General features: G+C 45.2%; 1 protein-coding gene across 3 annotated transcripts in view; it reads left to right on the forward strand.

The window, feature by feature from the left end:
• Nucleotides 1-25,173, forward strand: part of ABCA1 (ATP binding cassette subfamily A member 1) — a 147,304-nt gene that overhangs the window by 101,858 nt on the left and 20,273 nt on the right. For 2 of the 3 annotated variants that reach the window (XR_010148603.1, XM_016961357.4), the window contains exons 17-34: nt 448-652; nt 1,756-1,869; nt 3,673-3,844; nt 4,834-4,965; nt 6,271-6,413; nt 6,617-6,754; nt 7,457-7,677; nt 9,040-9,118; nt 10,003-10,205; nt 11,878-11,926; nt 12,122-12,235; nt 13,631-13,779; nt 15,431-15,555; nt 16,785-16,883; nt 19,901-20,090; nt 21,619-21,713; nt 23,024-23,056; nt 24,179-24,284. Coding sequence is in view for 2 of the 3 variants with exons in the window: in XM_016961357.4 (XP_016816846.1) it covers nt 448-652; nt 1,756-1,869; nt 3,673-3,844; nt 4,834-4,965; nt 6,271-6,413; nt 6,617-6,754; nt 7,457-7,677; nt 9,040-9,118; nt 10,003-10,205; nt 11,878-11,926; nt 12,122-12,235; nt 13,631-13,779; nt 15,431-15,555; nt 16,785-16,883; nt 19,901-20,090; nt 21,619-21,713; nt 23,024-23,056; nt 24,179-24,284 (2,367 nt within the window). In the remaining variant the exon portion in view is untranslated. Of the gene's footprint in view, nt 1-447; nt 653-1,755; nt 1,870-3,672; nt 3,845-4,833; nt 4,966-6,270; nt 6,414-6,616; nt 6,755-7,456; nt 7,678-8,939; nt 9,013-9,039; nt 9,119-10,002; nt 10,206-11,877; nt 11,927-12,121; nt 12,236-13,630; nt 13,780-15,430; nt 15,556-16,784; nt 16,884-19,900; nt 20,091-21,618; nt 21,714-23,023; nt 23,057-24,178; nt 24,285-25,173 lie in introns of all 3 variants that reach the window. The other variant, XM_001138040.6, reaches the window with a different exon arrangement.

The following is a 25,173-nucleotide window of genomic DNA, read 5'->3' on the forward strand; positions in this document are numbered from 1 at the left end:
TAAGAGTGACTCATAGGATGCTCCTGATGCCTCAGTCTGGGCTCCATAGGCATCAGCAGCCCCAGACAGGCACCTCTGATCCTGAGCCATCCTTGGCTGAGCAGGGAGCCTCAGAGGACTGTGGGTATGCGCATGTGTGTGGGGGAACAGGATTGCTGAGCCTTGGGGCATCTTTGGAAACATAAAGTTGTAAAAGTTTTATACTTCACTGTATATGCATTTCTGAAATGTTTGTGTATAATGAGTGGTTACAAATGGAATCATTTTATATGTTACTTGGTAGCCCACCACTCCCCTAAAGGGACTGTATAGGTAAATACTACTTCTGCACCTTATGATTGATCCATTTTGCAAATTCAAATTTCTCCAGGTGTAATTTACACTAGAAGAGATAGAAAAATGAGACTGACCAGGAAATGGATAGGTGACTTTGCCTGTTTCTCACAGAGCCTGCTGTCTCCTGTGGCTTTTGGGTTTGGCTGTGAGTACTTTGCCCTTTTTGAGGAGCAGGGCATTGGAGTGCAGTGGGACAACCTGTTTGAGAGTCCTGTGGAGGAAGATGGCTTCAATCTCACCACTTCGGTCTCCATGATGCTGTTTGACACCTTCCTCTATGGGGTGATGACCTGGTACATTGAGGCTGTCTTTCCAGGTACACTGCTTTGGGCATCTGTTTGGAAAATATGACTTCTAGCTGATGTCCTTTCTTTGTGCTAGAATCTCTGCAGTGCATGGGCTTCCCTGGGAAGTGGTTTGGGCTATAGATCTATAGTAAACAGATAGTCCAAGGACAGGCAGCTGATGCTGAAAGTACAATTGTCACTACTTGTACAGCACTTGTTTCTTGAAAACTGTGTGCCAGGCAGCATGCAAAATGTTTTATACACATTGCTTCATTTAATTCTCACAAGGCTACTCTGAAGTAGTTACTATAATAACCAGCAATTTTCAAATGAGAGAACTGTGACTCAAAGATGTTAAGTAACCAGCTGTGGTCACACAACTGTTAAATGTTGGTACATGGAGGTGAATCCGCTTCGGTTACACTGGATCAATAAGCCCAGGCGAATCCTCCCAGTGCTCACCCAATTCTGTATTTCTATGTCCTCAGAGGGGGTACAACTAGGAGAGGTTCTGTTTCCTGAGTACAGGTTGTTAATAATTAAATATACTAGCTCTAAGGCCTGCCTATGATTAATTAGCATTCAATAAAAATTCATGTTGAATTTTTCTTTAATACTTCTTTCTTAATATAATACATCTTCTTGACCAAGTCCAAGAGGAACCTGCGTTGGACAGTTTTCATGTGAGATCATATTCTGAGAGAGCAAGATTTAACCCTTTTTGGTTCACCTTCTGATCCTCCCCTAAGGAGGTACACATGAAATATTTATTACTCCTGCCTGAACTTCTTTCATTGATTATGCAGTTTTGCAGCATGCAGATTCTGGATTTAAATTCTGAGTCTTAACTTACTGGCTGAGGGACCTTGGATAGTCTCCTTATCCCTCAGTTTCCTCATCTCTAAAATGGGGATGGCACCTGCCCCGTGGGTTGTTGGAAGGACTTACAGAGGTGCAGAATGTACGTTGTACATAGCAGGTTTCAGCAAATGTTAGCTCCCTCTTTCCCCACATCCATTCAAATCTGTTCCTTCCCCAAAGGATGTGTCAAGGAGGAAATGGACCTGGCTGGGAAACCCTCAGAATACTGGGATGATGCTGAGCTTGGCTCATACCTGTGCTTTGCTTTCAGGCCAGTACGGAATTCCCAGGCCCTGGTATTTTCCTTGCACCAAGTCCTACTGGTTTGGTGAGGAAAGTGATGAGAAGAGCCACCCTGGTTCCAGCCAAAAGAGAATGTCAGAAAGTAAGTGCTGTTGACCTCCTGCTCTTTCTTTAACCTAGTGCTGCTGCCTCTGCTAACTGTTGGGGGCAAGCGATGTCTCCTGCCTTTCTAAAAGACTGTGAAACCACTCCAGGGGCAGAGAAATCACATGCAGTGTCCTTTTCCAAATCCTCCCATGCCATTTATGTCCAATGCTATTGACCTATTGGGAGTTCACGGTCTCGATCCCTGAGGGACATTTTCTTTGTTGTATTGGCTTCTAGAAAAGTATCTTTTACTTGCCCCCTCCCAAACACACATTTCATGGTCTCCTAACAAGCCAGAAGAAAGAGGTGAAGACAAGCGTGATTGTGGAACCATAGCCTCGCTGCCTGCCTGTGACATGGTGACCTGTGTATCAGCCTGTGTGGGCTGAGACCAAGTGGCTACCACAGAGCTCAGCCTATGCTTCATAATGTAAACATTACCCAGATCCCTAATCCTCTCTTGGCTCTTAACTGCAGACAGAGATGTCCACAGCTCATCAAAGGCTCTGCCTTCTGGGTTCTTTGTACTTAGAGTGGCTTCCTAAATATTTAATAGGTCCCTTTTCTGCCAGTCTCTTCTGTGCCCATCCCCTGATTGCCCTTGGTAAAAGTATGATGCTCCTTAGTGTAGCACGCCTGCCTGCTGTTCCTAATCATCTTCTCCTACCTCCTGTCTACACCTAGCTCCTGTTTCAGTCACATAGAAATGCTCACAGTTGCTGGAATATGTCATGTTCTTCCACACCTCCATGCCTTTGTAGGTACTGTTTGCTCTCACAGGAGAACCTTCTCTCTAACTTGCCTATCTTCTCAACTCCTCCTTTCTCACCAAGATCTAGTTCAGGATCCCCTCCCCTGAGCATCCCTCCTTGGTTCTCAGGTAGTCAGTCACTCTCTGCCCTGAACTTCCATGGCACGTGAAAGAAAATCTTTTTATTTTAAAACAATTACAGACTCACAAGAAGTAATACAAATTACATGAGGGGGTTGCCTTAAACCCTTCATCCAGTTTCCCCAATGGTAGCACCATATGTAACTGTAGAATAATATCAAAACCATGAAATTGACATAGGTACAATTCACAAACCTTCTTCAGATTTCACTGGCTTTATGTGCGCTCATTTGTGTGTGTGTGTGTGTATTTAGTTCTATGCAGTTTTATCATGTGTGAATTCATGTAATTACTAGCTCAATCAAGCTGCAGAAATATCTCATTGTCACAAAGCTCCTTCATGCTACCCCTTAATGGCCACAGCCACCTCCCTTCTTCCTCAGTTCCTGATAGCTGTCAACCACTAATGCGTTCCTCATTTTTACAGTTTTATTATTTCCAGAATGTTGCATAAATGGAACCATACATTGGGTATCCTTTTGATACTGGCTTTTTTTTTTTTTTTTTTCAGTCAGCAGAATTCCCTTAGATCTATCCAAGTTGTGTGTGTCAACAGTTCATTCCTCTTCACTGCTGAGTAGTGTTCCCTGGGAGGGGTGTATCACAGTTCCATGGCATTTTTAGATGTATTTTTTAAACAGCTTTCAGCATCCTCTATTTTAATTGTTCATCAAGTCCTTTTTCCCAATAGACTCTGAATGCTCCTTTATCATTGTATTCCCATCACCAACATCAGTACCCAAATAGGCCTTAAATAAACATTTATAGCCTCCTGCCTGCCTGAGACAACCAGGGTGGACATGGAGAGAAGGCGGTTCTGAAAGTACAAGCGCAGTGCCCTGTGTCCTTACACTCCACTCCTTAGTGCTTTCTGTGGGTTCATTTCTGTCTTCTCTCCTGTCACAGTCTGCATGGAGGAGGAACCCACCCACCTGAAGCTGGGCGTGTCCATTCAGAACCTGGTAAAAGTCTACCGAGATGGGATGAAGGTGGCTGTCGATGGCCTGGCACTGAATTTTTATGAGGGCCAGATCACCTCCTTCCTGGGCCACAATGGAGCGGGGAAGACGACCACCATGTAAGAAGAGGGTGTGGTTCCCACAGAATCAGCCACAGCAGGGTTCTGCAGTAGAGTTAGAAATTTATACCTTAGGAAACCATGCTGGTCCCTGGGACAAGGGCAGGAGCACAAGAGGAGTTGCCGAATGTGAACATGTTATCTAATCATGAGTGTCTTTCCACGTGCTAGTTTGCTAGATGTTATTTCTTCAGCCTAAAACAAGCTGGGGCCTCAGATGACCTTTCCCATGTAGTTCACAGAATTCTGCAGTGGTCTTGGAACCTGCAGCCACGAAAAGATAGATTACATATGTTGGAGGGAGTTGGTAATTCCCAGAAACTCTGTCTCTAAGCAGATGTGAGAAGCACATGTGAGACGCAATCAAGCTGGGCAGCTGGCTTGATTGCCTTCCCTGGGACCTCAAGGACCTTACAGTGGGTAGTATCAGGAGGGGTCAGGGGCTGTAAAGCACCAGCGTTAGCCTCAGTGGCTTCCAGCATGATTCCTCAACCATTCTAACCATTCCAAAGGGTATATCTTTGGGGGGTGACATTCTTTTCCTGTTTTCTTTTTAATCTTTTTTTAAAACATAGAATTAATATATTATGAGCTTTTCAGAAGATTTTGAAAAGGCAGTCAGAAATCCTACTACCTAACACAAAAATTGTTTTTATCTTTGAATAATATGTTCTTGTTTGTCCATTTTCCATGCATGCGATGTTAGGCATGCAAAATACATTTTTTAAAGAATACTTTCATTGCAAATTGGAAGCTTCATTTAAAAAATGCTCATACTAAAATTGGCATTTCTAACCCATAGGCCCACTTGTAGTTATTTACTGAAGCAAAAGGACAGCTTTGCTTTGTGTGGGTCTGGTAGGGTTCATTAGAAAGGAATGGGGGCGGTGGGAGGGTTGGTGTTCTGTTCTCTCTGCAGACTGAATGGAGCATCTAGAGTTAAGGGTAGGTCAACCCTGACTCCTGTACTTCTAAATTTTTGTCCTCAGGTCAATCCTGACCGGGTTGTTCCCCCCGACCTCGGGCACCGCCTACATCCTGGGAAAAGACATTCGCTCTGAGATGAGCACCATCCGGCAGAACCTGGGGGTCTGTCCCCAGCATAACGTGCTGTTTGACGTGTGAGTACCAGCAGCACGTTAAGAATAGGCCTTTTCTGGATGTGTGTGTGTCATGCCATCATGGGAGGAGTGGGACTTAAGCATTTTACTTTGCTGTGTTTTTGTTTTTTCTTTTTTTCTTTTTTATTTTTTTGAGATGGAGTCTCGCTCTGTAGCCAGGCTGGACTGTAGTGGTGCGATCTTGGCTCACTGCAACCTTGGCCTCCCAGGTTCAAGCGATTCTCCTGCCCCAGCCTCCCGAGTAGCTGGGACTCTAGGCACACACCACCATGCCCAGCTAATTTTTGTGTTTTTAGTAGAGACGGGGTTTCACCATGTTGGCCAGGATGGTCTCAATGTCTTGACCTCGTGATCCACCCACCTCGGTCTCCCAAAGTGCTGGGAACACAGGCATGAGCCACTGTGTCTGGCCACATTTTACTTTCTTTGAATGTGGCAGGCTCACCTCCGTGAACACCTTGAGACCTAGTTGTTCGTTGATTTTAGGAGAAGGGGGAGGTGAATGGTTGAGCTGTAGAGGTGACATCAGCCCAGCCAGTGGATGGGGGCTTGGGAAACATTGCTTTCCATTATTGTCATGCTGGAGGGCCCTTTAGCCCATCCTCTCCCACGCCAGACTCCTTATTGAGGCCTGGAGCAGACTTCCCAGACCTGGTAGTGCTTCAGGGCCCTGGTATGATGGACCTATATTTGCTGCTTAAGACATTTGCTCCCACTCAGGTTGTCCCATCAGCCATAAGGCCCCCAGGGAGCCCGTGTGATGGAGCAGAGAGAGACCTGAGCTCTGCAATCTTGGGCAAGGCTTTTCCCTTATGTTTCTTCTTATCTAAAGTGAACAGCTGGGGCTCATGTGCTCCCTCCTCATCTAAAGTGAACACATGGGGCTCATGTGCAGGGTCCTCCCCACTTTCAGAGCCTGAGGTCACCTGAGGTTCAGGAAGGCTGCTCCAGGTGAGTGCCGAGCTGACTTCTTGGTGGACGTGCTGTGGGGACAGCCCATTAAAGACCACATCTTGGGGCCCTGAGATTGAAAGTTGTAACTGCCTGGTGCATGGTGGCCAGGCCTGCTGGAAACAGGTTGGAAGCGATCTGTCACCTTTCACTTTGATTTCCTGAGCAGCTCATGTGGTTGCTCACTGTTGTTCTACCTTGAATCTTGAAGATTATTTTTCAGAAATTGATAAAGTTATTTTAAAAAGCACGGGGAGAGAAAAATATGCCCATTCTCATCTGTTCTGGGCCAGGGGACACTGTATTCTGGGGTATCCAGTAGGGCCCAGAGCTGACCTGCCTCCCTGTCCCCAGGCTGACTGTCGAAGAACACATCTGGTTCTATGCCCGCTTGAAAGGGCTCTCTGAGAAGCACGTGAAGGCGGAGATGGAGCAGATGGCCCTGGATGTTGGTTTGCCATCAAGCAAGCTGAAAAGCAAAACAAGCCAGCTGTCAGGTGCGGCCCAGAGCTACCTTCCCTATCCCTCTCCCCTCCTCCTCCGGCTACACACACGCAGAGGAAAATCAGCACTGCCCCAGGGTCCCAGGCTGGGTGAGGTTGGTAACAGAAACTTGTCCCTGGCTGTGCCCCTAGGTCCTCTGCCTTCACTCACTGTCTGGGGCTGGTCCTGGAGTTTGTCTCGCTCTGTTTTTTTGTAGGTGGAATGCAGAGAAAGCTATCTGTGGCCTTGGCCTTTGTCGGGGGATCTAAGGTTGTCATTCTGGATGAACCCACAGCTGGTGTGGACCCTTACTCCCGCAGGGGAATATGGGAGCTGCTGCTGAAATACCGACAAGGTGCCTGATGTGTATTTATTCTGAGTAAATGGACTGAGAGAGAGCGGGGGGCTTTTTAGAAGTATGGCTGTATCTCATGGCTAGGCTTCTGTGAAGCCGTGGGATACTCTTCTGTTATCACAGAAGAGATAAAGGGCATTGAGACTGAGATTCCTGAGAGGAGATGCTGTGTCTTTATTCATCTTTTTGTCCCCAACATGGTGCACTAAATTTATGGTTAGTTGAAAGGGTGGATGCTTAAATGAATGGAAGCGGAGAGGGGCAGGAAGACGATTGGGCTCTCTGGTTAGAGATCTGATGTGGTACAGTATGAGGAGCACAGGCAGGCTTGGAGCCAACTCTGGCTGGCCCTGAGACATTGGGAAAGTCACAACTTGCCTCACCTTCTTTGCCGATAATAATAGTGGTGCTTACCTCATAGAGGATTAAATTAAATGAGAATGCACACAAACCACCTAGCACAATGCCTGGCATATAGCAAGTTCCCAAATAAAATGCTACTGTTCTTACCTCTGTGAGGATGCGGTACCTATATATACAAAGCTTTGCCATTCTAGGGGTCATAGCCATACAGGGTGAAAGGTGGCTTCCAGGTCTCTTCCAGTGCTTACCCCTGCTAATATCTCTCTAGTCCCTGCCACTGTGACAAATCAGAACTGAGAGGCCTCACCTGTCCCACATCCTTGTGTTTGTGCCTGGCAGGCCGCACCATTATTCTCTCTACACACCACATGGATGAAGCGGACATCCTGGGGGACAGGATTGCCATCATCTCCCATGGGAAGCTGTGCTGTGTGGGCTCCTCCCTGTTTCTGAAGAACCAGCTGGGAACAGGCTACTACCTGACCCTGGTCAAGAAAGATGTGGAATCCTCCCTCAGTTCCTGCAGAAACAGTAGTAGCACTGTGTCATACCTGAAAAAGGTGAGCTGCAGTCTTGGTGCTGGGCTGGTGTTGGGTCTGGGCAGCCAGGACTTGCTGGCTGTGAATGATTTCTCCACGTCCACCCCTTTTGCCATGTTGAAGCCACCATCTCCCTGCTCTGTTGCCCCTTTGAAATCATATCATACTTCAGGCATGGAAAGCTAAGGGGCCCTCTGCTCCCATTGTGCTAGTTCTGTTGAATCCCGTTTTCCTTTTCCTATGAGGCACAGAGAGTGATGGAGAAGGTCCTTAGAGGACATTATTATGTCAAAGAAAAGAGACTTGTCAAGAGGTAAGAGCCTTGGCTACAAATGACCTGGTGTTCCTGCACATTACTTTTCAATCTCATTGACCTTAACTTTTAAACTATAAAACAATCAATATTTATTAGGCACTGATTTCATGCCAGAGAGACTCTGGGCATAAAAGAAAGTAATGATAATAGTTAATTTTATATAGCGTTGTTACCATTTACAACCTTTTTTTTTTTTTTTTTTAACCTCTATCATCTCAATTAAAGTGCAGAGAGACCCTGGGAAGAAGGTAACTATATTTATTATCCCAGATGAGGGAAGTGAGGCTTGTAGGGAATTGGTAGCTGATTCAAGGTCACCCAGCAGGTAAATAACAGTGGTGGGACCAGACCCAATTACCAGGTATGTTTTCCTCTGTACCGCAGTACATGCCTGAGATTTATTTGTGTGTTGAAGCCAGTGGTACCTAATGTATTTACATCCCAACCTGAAACTCCTATCCACTTATTTACCTTTTAATGAGCCTCTTGACTCAAGTGCAGTCTGAGGACCAGCAGCATCAGGATCACTTGGGAACTTGTTAGAAATTCAGCAACCTGGGCCCAGCTCAGACGTACCAAATCAGAATCTGTGCATTTTAACAAGGTCCTTGAGTGGTTGAACACACATTAAAGCATGAGAAGCATTGAATTAGACATGTAGCCAGGTAAAGGCCTTGCCTGAGATGGTTGGCAAAGGCCTCATTGCAGCATTCATTGGCAGGCCACAGTTCTTTTGGCAGCTCTGCTTCCTGACCTTTCACCCTCAGGAAGCGAGGCTGTTCACACGGCACACACATGCCAGACAGGGTCCTCTGAAGCCACGGCTGCCAGTGCATGTGTCCCAGGGAAAGCTTTTTCCTTTAGTTCTCACACAACAGAGCTTCTTGGAAGCCCTCCCAGGCGAAGGTGCTGGTGGCTCTGCCTTGCTCCGTCCCTGACCCGTTCTCACCTCCTTCTTTGCCATCAGGAGGACAGTGTTTCTCAGAGCAGTTCTGATGCTGGCCTGGGCAGCGACCATGAGAGTGACACGCTGACCATCGGTAAGGACTCTGGGGTTTCTTATTCAGGTGGTGCCTGAGCTTCCCCCAGCTGGGCAGAGTGGAGGCAGAGGAGGAGAGGTGCAGAGGCTGGTGGCGCTGACTCAAGGTTTGCTGCTGGGCTGGGGCTGGGTGGCTGTGGGGGCGGAAGCAGCTTGGTGGCGGGTTGGCCTAATGCTTGCTGGGGTGCCTGGGGCTCGGTTTGGGAGCTAGCAGGGCAGTGTCCCAGAGAGCTGAGATGATTGGGGTTTGGGGAATCCCTTAGGGGAGTGGACGCTGAATACCAGGGATGAGGAGCTGAGGGCCAAGCCAGTAGGGTGGGATTTGAGCCTAGTACATAGGAAGAGTGAGAGCCCAGGAGATCAGGAACAGCCTTCCAGATTTTTCTTGGGTAGCGTGTGTAGGAGGCCAGTGTCACCAGTAGCATATGTGGAACAGAAGTCTTGACCCTTGCTATCTCTGCCTAGTCCTAATGGCTGGCTTTTCCCAGGAAGACTTCTGCTTCCATGGACTGTTAGATTAACCCTCTATTTAGGTAAATGAGGGAGCCTACTTTATAAGCATAGGAAAGGGTGAAGAATCTCTTAAGATTCCTTTACTCAGGTTTTCTATTGAAGAATCCCAGAGCTTAGGCAATAGACACCAGACTTTGAGCCTCAGTTATCCATTCACCCATCCACCCACCCACCCATCCTTCCATCCTCCCATCCTCCCATTCACCCATTCACCCATCCACCCATCCAGCCGTCCACCCATTCTACACTGAGTACCTACAATGTGCCTGGCTTTGGTGATACAAAGGTGAATAAGACATAGTCCTTTCCTTTGCCCCCAACCCTCAGACCAGAGATGAACATGTGGAATGACCTAAACACCTGGAACAGGTGTGGTGTATGAGCGGCAGGCCTCTGATGAGAGGGTGGGGGATGGCCAGCCCTCACTCCGAAGCCCCTCTGAGTTGATTGAGCCATCTTTGCATTCTGGTCCCTGCAGATGTCTCTGCTATCTCCAACCTCATCAGGAAGCATGTGTCTGAAGCCCGGCTGGTGGAAGACATAGGGCATGAGCTGACCTATGTGCTGCCATATGAAGCTGCTAAGGAGGGGGCCTTTGTGGAACTCTTTCATGAGATTGATGACCGGCTCTCAGACCTGGGCATTTCTAGTTATGGCATCTCAGAGACGACCCTGGAAGAAGTAAGTTAAGTGGCTGACTGTCGGAATATATAGCAAGGCCGAACGTCCTAAGGCCAGACCGGTAGCCTGCATTGGGAGCAGGATTATCATGGAGTTAGTCATTGAGTTTTTAGGTCATCGACATCTGATTAATGTTGGCCCCAGTGAGCCATTTAAGATGGTAGTGGGAGATAGCAGGAAAGAAGTATTTTCCTCTGTACCACAGTACATGCCTGAGATTTGTGTGTTGAAACCAGTGGTACCTAACACATTTACATCCCAACCTTAAACTCCTATCCACTTATTTACCCTTTAATGAACCTCTTTACTCAAGTACAGTGTGAGGACCAGCGGCATCAGGATCACTTGGGAACTTGTTAGAAATTCAGCAACTTGGGCCCAGCTCAGACCTACTGAATCAGAATCAGGAGCAATTCCCTGGTGTGACTGTGTCACAGCCAGGTATCAAGTGGATTCTCATACATAGGAAATGACCAGCGTTTATGGATGGATAGTCTACTTGTGCCAGGTGCTGAGATTTGTTTTTTGTTTTTTGATTTTTTTTTAATCACTGTGACCTCATTTAATTCTCAAAAAAAGATGAAAAAATGAACACTCAGGAATGCTGACATGAGATTCAGAATCAGGGGTTTGGGGCTTCAAAGTCCATCCTCTCTTTATCCATGTAATGCCTCCCCTTAGAGATACAACATCACAGACCTTGAAGGCTGAAGGGGATATAAAAGCTGTCTGGCCCAGTGGTCTCCAAGCTTGACAGTGCAGCAGAATCACCTGGGGATATTACTAAAAATAAACATACTAAGGTTTGGCTTCAGGGCCTGTGAATCAGAATTTCTGGAGGTGAGGCCTTGAAGTCTGTACTTCTATTGCATACTTTGGACACAGTGGTCTATAGACTAGAGTTTGGAAATTATTGCGCTCATTCAGATTCTCTTCTGATGTTTGAATTGCTGCCATCATATTTCTAGTGCTCTATTTCCTCCTGCTCATTCTGTCTTGGATAACTTATCATAGTACTAGCCTACTCAAAGATTTAGAGCCACAGTCCTGAAAGAAGCCACTTGACTCATTCCCTGTAGGTTCAGAATAAATTTCTTCTGCTGCAGTGTCCTACTGTCATAGCTTTTTTTAATTTTTTTTTTATTTTTGATGGGACTGGAGTTTTGCTCTTATTGCCCAAGCTGGAGTGCAGTGGTGCGATTTTGGCTCACTGCAACCTCCACCTCCCGGGTTCAAGCGATTCTCCTGCCTCAGCCTCCCAAGTAGCTGAGATTACAAGCATGTGCTACCACGCCCAGCTAATTTTGTATTTTTAGTAGAGATGGGTTTTATCCATGTTGGTCAGGCTGGTCTCGAGCTCCAGACCTCAGGTGATCTGCCCGCCTCGGCCTCCCAAAGTGCTGGGATTGTAGGCCTGAGCCACCGCGCTCAGCCATAACTTTAATTTGAAAATGATTGTCTAGATTGATAGCTCTCACCACTGAGGAAATGTTCTCTGGCAAAAACGGCTTCTCTCCCAGGTAACTCTGAGAAAGTGTTATTAAGAAATGTGGCTTCTACTTTCTCTGTCTTCAGGGGCTAACATGCCACTCAGTAATATAATAATCGTGGCAGTGGTGACTACTCTCGTAACGTTGGTGCTTATAATGTTCTCATCTCTCTCATTTTCCAGATATTCCTCAAGGTGGCCGAAGAGAGTGGGGTGGATGCTGAGACCTCAGGTAACTGCCTTGAGGGAGAATGGCACACTTAAGATAGTGCCTCCTGCTGGCTTTCTCAGTGCACAAGTATTGTTCCTTTCCCTTTGAATTGTTCTATTGCATTCTCATTTGTAGAGTGTAGGTTTGTTGCAGATGGGGAAGGTTTGTTTTGTTGTAAATAAAATAAAGTATGGGATTCTTTCCTTGTGCCTTCAGATGGTACCTTGCCAGCAAGACGAAACAGGCGGGCCTTCGGGGACAAGCAGAGCTGTCTTCGCCCGTTCACTGAAGATGATGCTGCTGATCCAAATGATTCTGACGTAGACCCAGGTCTGTTAGGGCAAGATCAAACAGTGTCCTACTGTTTGAATGTGAAATTCTCTCTCATGCTGTCACCTGTTTTCTTTGGATGGCCTTTAGCCAAGGTGATAGATCCCTACAGAGTCCAAAGAGAAGTGAGGAAATGGTAAAAGCCACTTGTTCTTTGCAGCATCGTGCATGTGATCAAACCTGAAAGAGCCTATCCATATCACTTCCTTTAAAGACATAAAGATGGTGCCTCAATCCTCTGAACCCATGTATTTATTATCTTTTCTGCGGGGTCCTAGTTTCTTGTATACATTAGGTGTTCAATTGTTGAACAAATATTCATTCGAGTAGATGAGTGATTTTGAAAGAGTCAGAAAGGGGAATTTGCTGTTAGAGTTAATTGTACCCTAAGACTTAGATATTTGAGGCTGGGCATGGTGGCTCATGCCAGTAATCCCAGCGCTTTGAGAGGCTGAGGTGGGTAAATCACCTGAGGTCAGGAGTTTGAGACCAGTCTGACCAACAAGGTGAAACCCCGTCTCTACTAAATACAAAAAATTAGCCGAGTGTGGTGGCACATGCCTGTCATCCCAGCTACTAGGGAGGCTGAGGCAGGAGAATCGCTTGAACCCAGGAGGCAGAGGTTGCAGTCAGCCACGGTTGCGCCATTGCACTCCAGACTGGGCAACAAGAGTGAAAACTCCATCTCAAAAAAGAAAAAAAAAGAATTAGATATTTTGGATGAGTGTGTCTTTGTGTGTTTAACTGAGATGGAGAGGAGAGCTAAGACATCAAACAAATATTGTTAAGATGTAAAAGCACATCAGTTAGGTATCATTAGTTTAGGACAAGGATTTCTAGAAAATTTTTAGGAACAGAAAACTTTCCAGTTCTCTCACCCCTGCTCAAAGAGTGTATGGCTCTTACATTATATATAACTGCCTGACTTCATACAGTATCAGTACTTAGATCATTTGAAATGTGTCCACGTTTTACCAAAATATAATAGGGTGAGAAGCTGAGATGCTAATTGCCATTGTGTATTCTCAAATGTGTCAAGCTACGTACATGGCCTGTTTCATAGAGTAGTCTATAAGAAATTGATGACTTGATTCATCCGAATGGCTGGCTGTAACACCTGGTTACGCATGAACACCTCTTTTCAGTTGTCTCAAGACACCTTTCTTTTCTGTACTTATCAGACAAGGACTGAAAGGCAGAGACTGCTACTGTTAGACATTTTGAGTCAAGCTTTTCCTTGGACATAGCTTTGTCATGAAAGCCCTTTACTTCTGAGAAACTTCTAGCTTCAGACACATGCCTCCAAGGTAGTTGTTGAAGACACCAGAAGAAGGAGCATGGCAATGCCGAAAACACCTAAGATAATAGGTGACCTTCAGTGTTGGCTTCTTGCAGAATCCAGAGAGACAGACTTGCTCAGTGGGATGGATGGCAAAGGGTCCTACCAGGTGAAAGGCTGGAAACTTACACAGCAACAGTTTGTGGCCCTTTTGTGGAAGAGACTGCTAATTGCCAGACGGAGTCGGAAAGGATTTTTTGCTCAGGTGAGACGTGCTGTTTTCGCCAGAGACTCTGGCTTCATGGGTGGGCTGCAGGCTCTGTGACCAGTGAAGGCAGGGATAGCATCCTGGTCAAGATATGGATGCCGGAGCCAGACTTATCTGTATTTCAATCCCAGTTCTATTCCTTGCCAGTTGTGCATCCGCTGGCAAGTTACTTCTCTATGCCTCAATCTCCTCATCTGTAAAATGGGGATAATAATATTACCTGCAATACAGGGTTGTTACGAAAATAAAAATGAATAGGTGCTTAGAATGGGGCCTGACATTAGTAAGTGCTTAGTTTTGTGTGTGTATATGTTATTTTTATTTTGGAGGAGAACATAAAAAGGACAAAGTGTAGAAAAACTGGTTGGGTGTATTCAGCTGTCATAACATGAGAGTTGTTATGCCCAGATGCACTTGACATGTGAATTTATTAGAAACATGATTTTTCTCGGAGTTGATGTTTAACTCAAACTGATAGAAAATATAGGTCAGAATATAGTTGGCCAACAGAGAAGACTTGTTACACTATTGTCTGCATGTCAGTGTTTGCCTGCTAACTTGCTTAGTTAGAAGGGTTAAATTTTTTCACTCTATAAAATCAAGAAATGTAGAGAAAAGGTCTGCAGAGAGTCTTTCATTTGATGATGTGGATATTGTTAAGAGCGGGAGTTTGGAGCATACAGAGCTCAAGTTGAATCCTGACTTTGCTACTTATTGGCTCTATGACCTCGGGCAAGCTGCTTAGTCTCTCTGATCCTCAGTTACCTTTGTTTGTTGATGATGACCATCGATAACACAACCATGAATAATGACAACATAGAGATAGTTCTCATTATAGTAGTTGTTATACAGAATTATTCACTCAATGTTAATTTTCTGCATTGAAATCCCAGAACATTAGAATTGGGGGCATTATTTGAATCTTTAAGGTTATAAGGGATACATTTCTCAGCAATAAATGGAAGGAGTTTTGGGTTAACTTATAAAGTATACCCAAGTCATTTTTTTTTTCAGAGAAGATATGGTAGAAAGTCTTAGGAGGTTGAAGAAGGAATTGGATATTTATTCTTTCTGAGACTATCATGGGAGATAATGACTATGGTTGTCCATGATTGGAGCCGTTGCTGTAGAGTTGGTTTTATTATAGTGTAGGATTTGAATGGGCCATGTGTTCTCAGACCTCAGATTAAAATGAGAAAACTGAGGCCAGTGGGGAGCGTGACTTCACATGGGTACACTTGTGCTAGAGACAGAACCAGGATTCAGGACTTCTGGCTCCTGCTCCTGGGTGCATGGCCCAATGTAGTCTTTCTCAGTCTTCAGGAGGAGGAAGGGCAGGACCCAGTGTTCTGAGTCACCCTGAATGTGAGCACTATTTACTTCGTGAACTTCTTGGCTTAGTGCCTCTGCCAGGTGGCCATAACCTCTGGCCTTGTGTTGCCAGAGAAAAGGTTTAGTTTTCAGGCTCCATTGCTTCCCAGCTGCCAAGAATGCCTTGGTGCAGCACAGTCATAGGCCCTGCATTCCTCATTGCCGTGCTGGTTGGTCGGGGAGGTGGGCTGGACTCGTAGGGATTTGCCCCTTGGCCTTGTTTCTAACACTTGCCATTTCCTGCTGTCCCCCTGCCCCCTCCACTGCCTGGGTAAAGATTGTCTTGCCAGCTGTGTTTGTCTGCATTGCCCTTGTGTTCAGCCTGATCGTGCCACCCTTTGGCAAGTACCCCAGCCTGGAACTTCAGCCCTGGATGTACAACGAACAGTACACATTTGTCAGGTATGTTTGTCTTCTACGTCCCAGGAGGGGGTAAGATTCGAGCAGACCAAAGATGTTTACGAGGGCCAAGGGAATGGACTTCAGAATTACACGGTGGAATGAATTTTACTGCTGCAGCTCAGGTCCCTGTATAAGCTAATACTGCATGCGTAGAACAGCAGCGAACTAACCCTGAATAATAGGCCAGTCTTCTGTTGAGCCTTTCAGCCTCTCTCCTCTTTATCCTACTGTTGTCAGGAACAGCCACATGTGTTTTAGGTAAAATAATCCACCCTTGCAAAAATCCATGATTAAGTTATAAAATATTTGGATTTGTGGAGCTGTGTTTTAATTCTGTAATTGAGTCACAGGGCACACTGTCAAAGCATAGAACCTCCAGAGACTTGTTTTCTGCAAAGTATAATTCATGTAATTATTATCTATTCTGTTATATTTGGGATGTTAGGTAGTGTTTGTTCTTTAAATAAAAATATCCCCCACTCTGTAACAATACATTAAATCAAAGAAAAGGACAAAGGATTTTTCTGGGTCTTGTTAGCAGGAGCTTTCTTCAGTCCTGAAAGATTTGTAGACCTGTAGATGGGGGAACTGTGTCAGTGATACAAAAGGGAAGCATTTAAAAAAAAAAGTATGTGTATATATATATATATATGTAATGTGAATTGGCCTCTTTTTCTCTAAGCCCACATTTTCTTCTTACATAGTTCAGGTTTACTTTATTTTTTCCTTTCCGGCTGCTGACCCTGTATTGCCCGTAGTTGTGGAACCTAGCATGTGTTTGTGACCTGTGCCTGTTATTTTTGTGCTTTCTAGTTGTGCATGCAAACAGTACAAAGTTTTCTTGCCCTTTCTTGGAAAATCCTGCTTGTCTGTGCCAAAGGGATAATTGTGAAAGCACTTTTGAAATACTTAATGAGTTGATTTTCTTCAAGTTAAAAAAAATATATAAATGTATATGTGTATGTACATGTGTGTACACATACACACCTTTATACATACAGCCCATTTAAAACAAGCTCCACTTTGGAGTGCTCTACGTCACCCTGATGCCGAATACGGGGCTAGAGTCTGAGATCCTTCTGGGTGGTTTCTGTGTTTTGTTCATTTCTGTTTTAAGAGCCTGTCACAGAGAAATGCTTCCTAAAATGTTTAATTTATAAAAACATTTTTATCTCTTGATTACTGGTTTTAATGAATTACTAAGCTGGCTGCCTCTCATGTACCCACAGCAATGATGCTCCTGAGGACACAGGAACCCTGGAACTCTTAAACGCCCTCACGAAAGACCCTGGCTTCGGGACCCGCTGTATGGAAGGAAACCCAATCCCGTGAGTGCCACTTTAGCCATAAGGAGGCTTCTTGTGCTTGTTGCCTGGTCTGATTTCTAATATGCTGCATTTATCAACTGCATGCCACATTGTGACCGCCAGCATTTGCCCTTTGAATTATTATTATGTTTTAATTACAAAAAGCCAAGGTAGTAACCGAACTAAATTACCTAGGAACAAACGTTTGGAGAGTCTTCTAACACCGTGCAAAGCACATCATTACAGACATTTGTTTACTGATTTAGAACCTTAATATTTAATTTAAATAGCACTTTGCACTTACTGATGAAATGCTTTTCCTTTCTTTCTCTCCCAGCCCCTGTACTTAAGTGCTTCAATAGACTCTCATTATATACGATTTTCAGGTTTTGTTTATCAACTTCTTCGCTTTTATAATCTGAAAAGATGGCATATGAATTTTTATAAAAAGGGACACTTTCTTCTCAAATTGTATATTTTTATTGTACTTTCCTTCAAAACCCCCTTTTAAAAAGTAAGCAGTGGATAAATAAATTCAGTGAAGCATCCATATGACTCTTCAGTGAGTGTAGGGGAAGGGAGGTCACCAGATCACTGTGAGTGAAGATGGTGGAGAGGTGAGGATCTTATGAGGCCGTGCTCAAGGCTGGTAGAGGTGGGTTAGTGTTTCCAGGTTTAGGCAGAATCTCAGCTGAGGTCATGAAACAACAGTGATCTCTGAAAAATTATGGCAAGGTGGGAAGGTGCTGGAGAATTGGAGAGAGGGGCAAACTTGACTTTCAAGTTTCAATGGGAAGATGGGTGACTCTGCACACCACAGAACAGTGAGCATGATAACCTGTTTATACAAGGTTCTAGAGCAGATTTCTAAATGGATAGCTACTGTGTGCTTGTTTGTTCTTAATTAGTATTGGATAGTTACTAAATACTTGTTCGTACTTAATACATAATGGGTGGTAAATCCTAGCAGCCAATATTGGTTCCCAAATAACCAGATGACAAGGATAGAGGAGGACACAGACACGGCCTATCTGGATTTCATGGTGCCTTTGATTTTCCACATGAAGGTTGTGTAGGGAAGACAGAAGCATGAGATGAGATGATAATATAGTTATCTGGATTCATCACTGGCCAGCTGAACCATATGAACTCATGGATTGATGCTAGCTTAGGAAGGCTCTGTAGGAGCCAGAACTGGGCTGAGAGCCAGCCCGTAGAGACAAAAGAGGCCCGGCCCTGACATCAGAGGGTTCACACATGATGTCTGAGCCCCACCTACTGTCTGCCGGAGGTGGTTGGAAGGAAGAGCCTTTATCCTTACAACTCTTACTGAAATTCAGATTTTTAGGTTTTGCAAAAAAATGGTGGACCTGAAGGAAATTTGACAGGAGCATGTCTCAGCTGTATTTAAATTTGTCTCAGCCAATCCCCTTTTGAATGTTCAGAGTGTAAGCTTCAGGAGGGCAGCGTGTCTTAGTGTGACTTTTCTGGTCAGTTCAGGTGCTTTAAGGAGACAATTAGAGATCAATCTGGAAAACTGTTCATTTGAATTTTTAATACATAAGAAAACAATAAGAAATAGTTAAAAATATATATTTATATAATATATGTGTGTGTGTGTGTGTATATATATATTTTTTTGTTGTTGTTGTTTTTGAGATGGAGTCTTGCTCTGTTGCCCAGGCTGGAATGCAGTGGCTCAGTCTTGGCTCACTGCCACCTCTGCCTCCCAGGTTCAAGTGATTCTCCTGCCTCAGCTTCCTGAGTAGCTGGGATTACAAGCATGTGCCACCACACCGGCTAATTTTTCTAATTTTAGTAGAGATGGAGTTTCACCATGTTGGACAGGATGGTCTTGAACTCCTGACTTAGTGATCCACTCGCCTTCACCTCCCAAAGTTCTGGGATTACAGGCATGAGCCATCGTGCCTGGCAATTATATTTAATATTTAATAATAAGGAAATAATTGCTGTAGCTTTACTTTAAATTGTGGAATTCTGAAACTGGAAGGGAACTGGAAATGACTTCTTGAATCAAGTCATTTTAAACTTTCATTTTGCCAGTGGAAAAAATAAGCCCCCAAAAGAGCGGGGGACCTGCTGATGTCCCACAGTAATTCAGAGCTGGAGACGACATTGAAGGCTTTGTGTCTTATCTCCAGGGAAAATTTGTAGACAGCGTAGCTCTTTATGTGACGAGCATTCTCACCCCAGTCATCCCCCAATTCTCTACTCATTTGAGAACATAAATTGGATCTTGCCAGTCTCTACTCATTTTTCAGCACATCGAGCATAAGATCCAGACTCTTTCCCAGGCCTCTCTCATCTGGCTCCTCTCCTCCTCCTCTATCATTACTCTTCTTCGTAGCTTATCCTACTCCAGCCATGCTGTCTTCCTATTATTCCTAAAAAATAGAAATGCATTTCTTCCTAGGGCCTTTGTACCTGCACTTGCCATCGCTTTTGCTCAGAATGTTCTTTTTGCCAAGCTTTTGCCCAGCTTGTTCTCCATCATTGTTATGTTTTGGCTGAAATGTCTTCTCTTAGTAGGTTCATTCTCCCCAGTCACTGTCTTTTTATTTTGCTTTATTTTGGGCCATCTAAGGTTATCTTATTAGCGTATTTGTTGTTCGTCTCCTCCATGGGCATACACCTCCATGAAGGCAGGTATTTTCACCTTAGGCCCTCGAATATACTGGACAGCATCTGGCACGTAGTAGATGCTCAACGAATGTTTGTTGTGTGAGCAAATGGTTGGTTGATTGGATTGAACTGAGTTCAGTATGTAAATATTTAGGGCCTCTTCGCATTCTATTTTACTTATGTATAAAATGATACATAATGATGATATAAATGATGTCACAGTGTACAAGGCTGTTGTGGGATCAAGCGATCAAATGAGATCATGCTTGTCTTTTCCAAATGGTGAGGGAACAGATGCATGTTTGTGGTTGTTACGGAATGATCCTGTGCTCCTGAGGCAACAGAAAGGCCAAGCCATCTCGGGTAATCCTACTCTTGCTGTCTTCCCTTTGCAGAGACACGCCCTGCCAGGCAGGGGAGGAAGAGTGGACCACTGCCCCAGTTCCCCAGACCATCATGGACCTCTTCCAGAATGGGAACTGGACAATGCAGAACCCTTCACCTGCATGCCAGTGTAGCAGCGACAAAATCAAGAAGATGCTGCCTGTGTGTCCCCCAGGGGCAGGGGGGCTGCCTCCTCCACAAGTGAGTCACTTTCAGGGTGTGATTGGGCAGATGGGGTGCAGGATGGGCTAGTAGCTTCTGCTTGGAAGCAGGAATGAGTGAGATATCATGTTGGGAGGGTCTGTTTCAGTCTTTTTTGTTTTTTGTTTTTTTTTTCTGAGGTGGAGTTTGCTCTGTCGCCGAGGCTGGAGTGCCGTGGCATGATCTTGTCTCACTGCAACCTCCACCTCCCAGGTTCAAGCGATTCTCTTGCCTCAGCCTCCTGAGTAGCTGGGATTACAGGCACGCACCACCATGTCTGGCTAATTTTTGTGTTTTTAGTAGAGATAGGGTTTCGCCATGTTGGCTAGGCTGGTCTGGAATTCCTGACCTCAGGTGACCCACCCGCCTCGGCCTCCCAAAGTGCTGGGATTACAGGCGTGAGCCACTACGCCCAGCCCTGTTTCAGTCTTTAACTCGCTTCGTGTCATAAGAAAAAGCATGTGAGTTTTGAGGGGAGAAGGTTTGGACCACACTGTGCCCATGCCTGTCCCACAGCAGTAAAGTCACAGGACAGACTGTGACAGGCCTGGCTTCCAATCTTGGCTCTGCAACAAATGAGCTGGTAGCCTTTGACAGGCCTGGGCCTGTTTCTTCACCTCTGAATTAGGGAGGCTGGACCAGAAAACTCCTGTGGATCTTGTCAACTCTGGTATTCTTAGAGACTCTGTTTGGGAAGGAGTCCTGAGCCATTTTTTTTTTTTTTTTTTCTGGAGAATTTCAGGAAGAGGAGCGCTTATGATAGCTCTCTGCTGCTTTTATCAGCAACCAAATTGCAGGATGAGGACAAGCAATTCTAAATGAGTACAAGAACTAAAAGAAGGCTTGGTTACCATTCTTGAAAATAATAGCTAGTCCAGGTGCGGGGTGGCTCACACTTGTAATCTCAGTATTTTGGGATGCCGAGGTGGACTGATCACCTAAGGTCAGGAGTTCGAAACCAGCTTGGCCAATGTGGCGAAACCCTGTCTCTACTAAAAATTCAAAAATTAGCCAGGCATGGTGGCACATGCCTGTAATCCCAGTTACTTGGGAGGCTGAGGCAGGAGAATTGCTTGAACCTGGGAGGTGGTGGTCGCAGGGAGCCAAAATTGCACCACTGTACTCCAGCCTGAGCAACACAGCAAAACTCCATATCAAAAAATAAAATGAATAAAATAACAGCTAATCTAGTCATCACTATAACTCCAGTGAACAGAACATTTATTAGGCATAGTGAATGATGGTGCTTCCTAAAAATCTCTTGACTACAAAGAATCTGATTTCAATGTTTATTGTTTAGATGTTCAGAATAAATTCTTGGGAAAGACCTTGGCTTGGTGTAAGTGAATTACCAGTGCCGAGGGCAGGGTGAACCAAGTCTCAGTGCTGGTTGACTGAGGGCAGTGTCTGGGACCTGTAGTCAGGTTTCCGGTCACACTGTGGACATGGTCACTGTTGTCCTTGATTTGTTTTCTGTTTCAATTCTTGTCTATAAAGACCCGTATGCTTGGTTTTCATGTGATGACAGAGAAAACAAAACACTGCAGATATCCTTCAGGACCTGACGGGAAGAAACATTTCGGATTATCTGGTGAAGACATATGTGCAGATCATAGCCAAAAGGTGACTTTTTACTAAACTTGGCCCCTGCCTTATTATTACTAATTAGAGGAATTAAAGACGTACAAATAACAGACTGAAACAGTGGGGGAAATGCCAGATTATGGCCTGATTCTGTCTATTGGAAGTTTAGGATATTATCCCAAACTAGAAAAGATGACGAGAGGGACTGTGAACATTCAGTTGTCAGCTTCAAGGCTGAGGCAGCCTGGTCTAGAATGAAAATAGAAATGGATTCAACGTCAAATTTTGCCACTTAGTAGCAACTTGACCAGGTAACTGGTTATCCTTTTAAAGCCTTAGTTTATCTAAATTGTGATATTAATGTTGCTCTTATAAGTTTGTCATGAGGACTAAATTAAATGGTGTACATAGAGTGCCTTGGGTACTCTCTGATGGGGGACTCCATGATAATTTGTGGTCTCGTGGAGGGAGCTCTGGGAAGGTTTAGGAGCCTGCCTTGGCTGTGCAGCCTTGGGAGAGCCTTCTAGCTTCCCAGGACATGGCAGCCTAGTGTTGAATGCTTGGCTCAGCAAATGTTTGTTCTGGTTTCCTTCCCATCAACTTGGTCAGTTGGGGTCTTTCACTTAGGAGTGTCTCAGTGACTTTAAATGGCACGGGCCTGCTGGAGTGATAGTGACCATGAGTTTCTAAGAAAGAAGCATAATTTCTCCATATGTCACCCACAATTGAAATATTATTGTTAATTGAAAAAGCTTCTAGGCCGGGCACGGTGGCTCATGCCTATAATCCCAGCACTTTAGGAGGCCAAGGCGGGTGGATCACTTGAGGTCAGGAGTTTGAGACCAGCCTGGCCAACATGGGGAAACCCTGTCTCTACTAAAAATACAAAATAAGCTGGGCGTGGTGGTGTGTGCCTGTAATCCCAGCTACTTGGGAGGCTGAGGCAGGAGAATTGCTTGAATCTGGGAGGCGGAGGTTGCAGTGAGCTGAGTTCATGCCATTGCATTCCAGCCTGGGCAACAAGAGCGAAACCATCTCCCAAAAGAAAAAAAAAAAGAAAGAAAAAGCTTCTAGTTTGGTTACATCTTGGTCTATAAGGTGGTTTGTAAATTGGTTTAACCCAAGGCCTGGTTCTCATATAAGTAATAGAGTATTTATGATGGAGGGAAGGCTGGAAGAGGCCTGAACACAGGCTTCTTTTCTCTAGCACAACCCTACAAGGCCAGCTGATTCTAGGGTTATTTCTGTCCCTTCCTCATATCCTCAGGTGGATATTTACTCCTTTTGCATCATTAGGAATAGGCTCAGTGCTTTCTTTGAACTGATTTTTTGTTTCTTTGTCTCTGCAGCTTAAAGAACAAGATCTGGGTGAATGAGTTTAGGTAAGTTGCTGTCTTTCTGGCACGTTTAGCTCAGGGGGAGGATGGTGTTGTAGGTGTCTTGGATTGAAGAAAGCCTTGGGGATTGTGTCACTCACACACTTGTGGGTGCCATCTCACTGTGAGGAGGACAGAAGCCCTGTGAACATGTGGAGCACACAGGGGCACAGACAGATTTAGATTAGGCCTGCTTTATAGAGTTTCTGCCTAGAGCATCGTGGCTCAGTGCCCAGCAGCCCCTCCAGAGGCCTCTGAAATATTTGATGTACTGATTTCCTTGAGGAGAATCAGAAATCTCCTGCAGGTGTCTAGGGATTTCAAGTAAGTAGTGTTGTGAGGGGAATACCTACTTGTACTTTCCCCCCAAACCAGATTCCCAAGGCTTCTTAAGGACTCAAGGACAATTTCTAGGCATTTAGCAAGGGACTAAAAAGGTCTTAGAGGAAATAAGAAGCGCCAAAACCATCTCTTTGCACTGTATTTCAACCCATTTGTCGGTCTGGGTTTTGAAGGAACAGGTGGGACTGGGGACAGAAGAATTCTTGAAGCCAGTTTGTCCATCATGGAAAATGAGATAGGTGATGTGGCTACCTCAGGGGGCCTGAAGGCTCCTTATTACTGATTTCTACCTTTTCTCTCTGCCTTTTCCCCAAGGGCCAGGACCCCTGGATCTCTGGGCAGAGCAGACGCAGGCCCCTATAATAGCCCTCATGCTAGAAAGGAGCCGGAGCCTGTGTATAAGGCCAGCGCAGCCTACTCTGGACAGTGCAGGGTTCCCACTCTCCCAACTCCCCATCTGCTTGCCTCCAGACCCACATTCACACCCGAGCCACTGGGTTGGAGGAGCATCTGTGAGATGAAACACCATTCTTTCCTCGATGTCTCAGCTATCTAACTGTGTGTGTAATCAGGCCAGGTCCTCCCTGCTGGGCAGAAACCATGGGAGTTAAGAGATTGCCAACATTTATTAGAGGAAGCTGACGTGTAACTTCTCTGAGGCAAAATTTAGCCCTCCTTTGAACAGGAATTTGACTCAGTGAACCTTGTACACACTCGCACTGAGTCTGCTGCTGATGATACTGTGCACCCCACTGTCTGGGTTTTAATGTCAGGCTGTTCTTTTAGGTATGGCGGCTTTTCCCTGGGTGTCAGTAATACTCAAGCACTTCCTCCGAGTCAAGAAGTTAATGATGCCATCAAACAAATGAAGAAACACCTAAAGCTGGCCAAGGTACAATATCTATCGTAAGATGTATCAGAAAAATGGGCATGTAGCTGCTGGGATATAGGAATAGTTGGCAGGTTAAACGGATCACCTGGCAGCTCATTGTTCTGAATATGTTGGCATACAGAGCCGTCTTTGGCATTTAGCGATTTGAGCCAGACAAAACTGAATTACTTAGCTGTACGTTTAAAAGTGTAGGTCAAAAACAAATCCAGAGGCCAGGAGCTTTGGCTCATGCCTGTAATCCTAGCACTTTGGGAGGCCGAAGCGGGTGGATCACTTGAGGTCAGGAGTTCGAGACCAGCCTGGCCTACATGACAAAACCCCGTATCTACTAAAAATACAAAAAAATTAGCTGGGCTTGGTGGCACACACCTGTAATCCCAGCTACTTGGGAGGCTGAGGCAGGAGAATTGCTTGAACCCTATAGGAAGAGGTTGTAGTGAGCCAAGATCGCACCGTTGCACTCCAGCCTGGGCAACAAGAGCAAAACTCCATCTCAAAAAACAAATTAAATCCAGAGATTTAAAAGCTCTCAGAGGCTGGGCGCGGTGGCTTACACCTGTTATCCCAGCACTTTGGGAGGCCGAGGCGGGCAAAGCACAAGGTCAGGAGTTTGAGACCAGCCTGGCCAACATGGTGAAACCCTGTCTCTGCTAAAAACATAGAAAAATTAGCCGGGCATGGTGGCGTGCGCCTGTAATCCCAGCTACTCGGGAGGCTGAGGTGAGAGAATTGCTTGAACCCGGGAGGCGGAGGTTGCAGTGAGCCCAGATTGCACCACTGCACTCCAGCCTGGGCGACAGAGCAAGACTCCATCTCAAAAAAAGCTCTCAGAACAACCAGGTTTACAAATTTGGCCAGTTGGTAAATAAACTGGGTTTCAAACATACTT

This window comes from Pan troglodytes, chromosome 11 (genome assembly GCF_028858775.2).
Source record: "Pan troglodytes isolate AG18354 chromosome 11, NHGRI_mPanTro3-v2.0_pri, whole genome shotgun sequence".
Classification (NCBI taxonomy): domain Eukaryota; kingdom Metazoa; phylum Chordata; class Mammalia; order Primates; family Hominidae; genus Pan; species Pan troglodytes.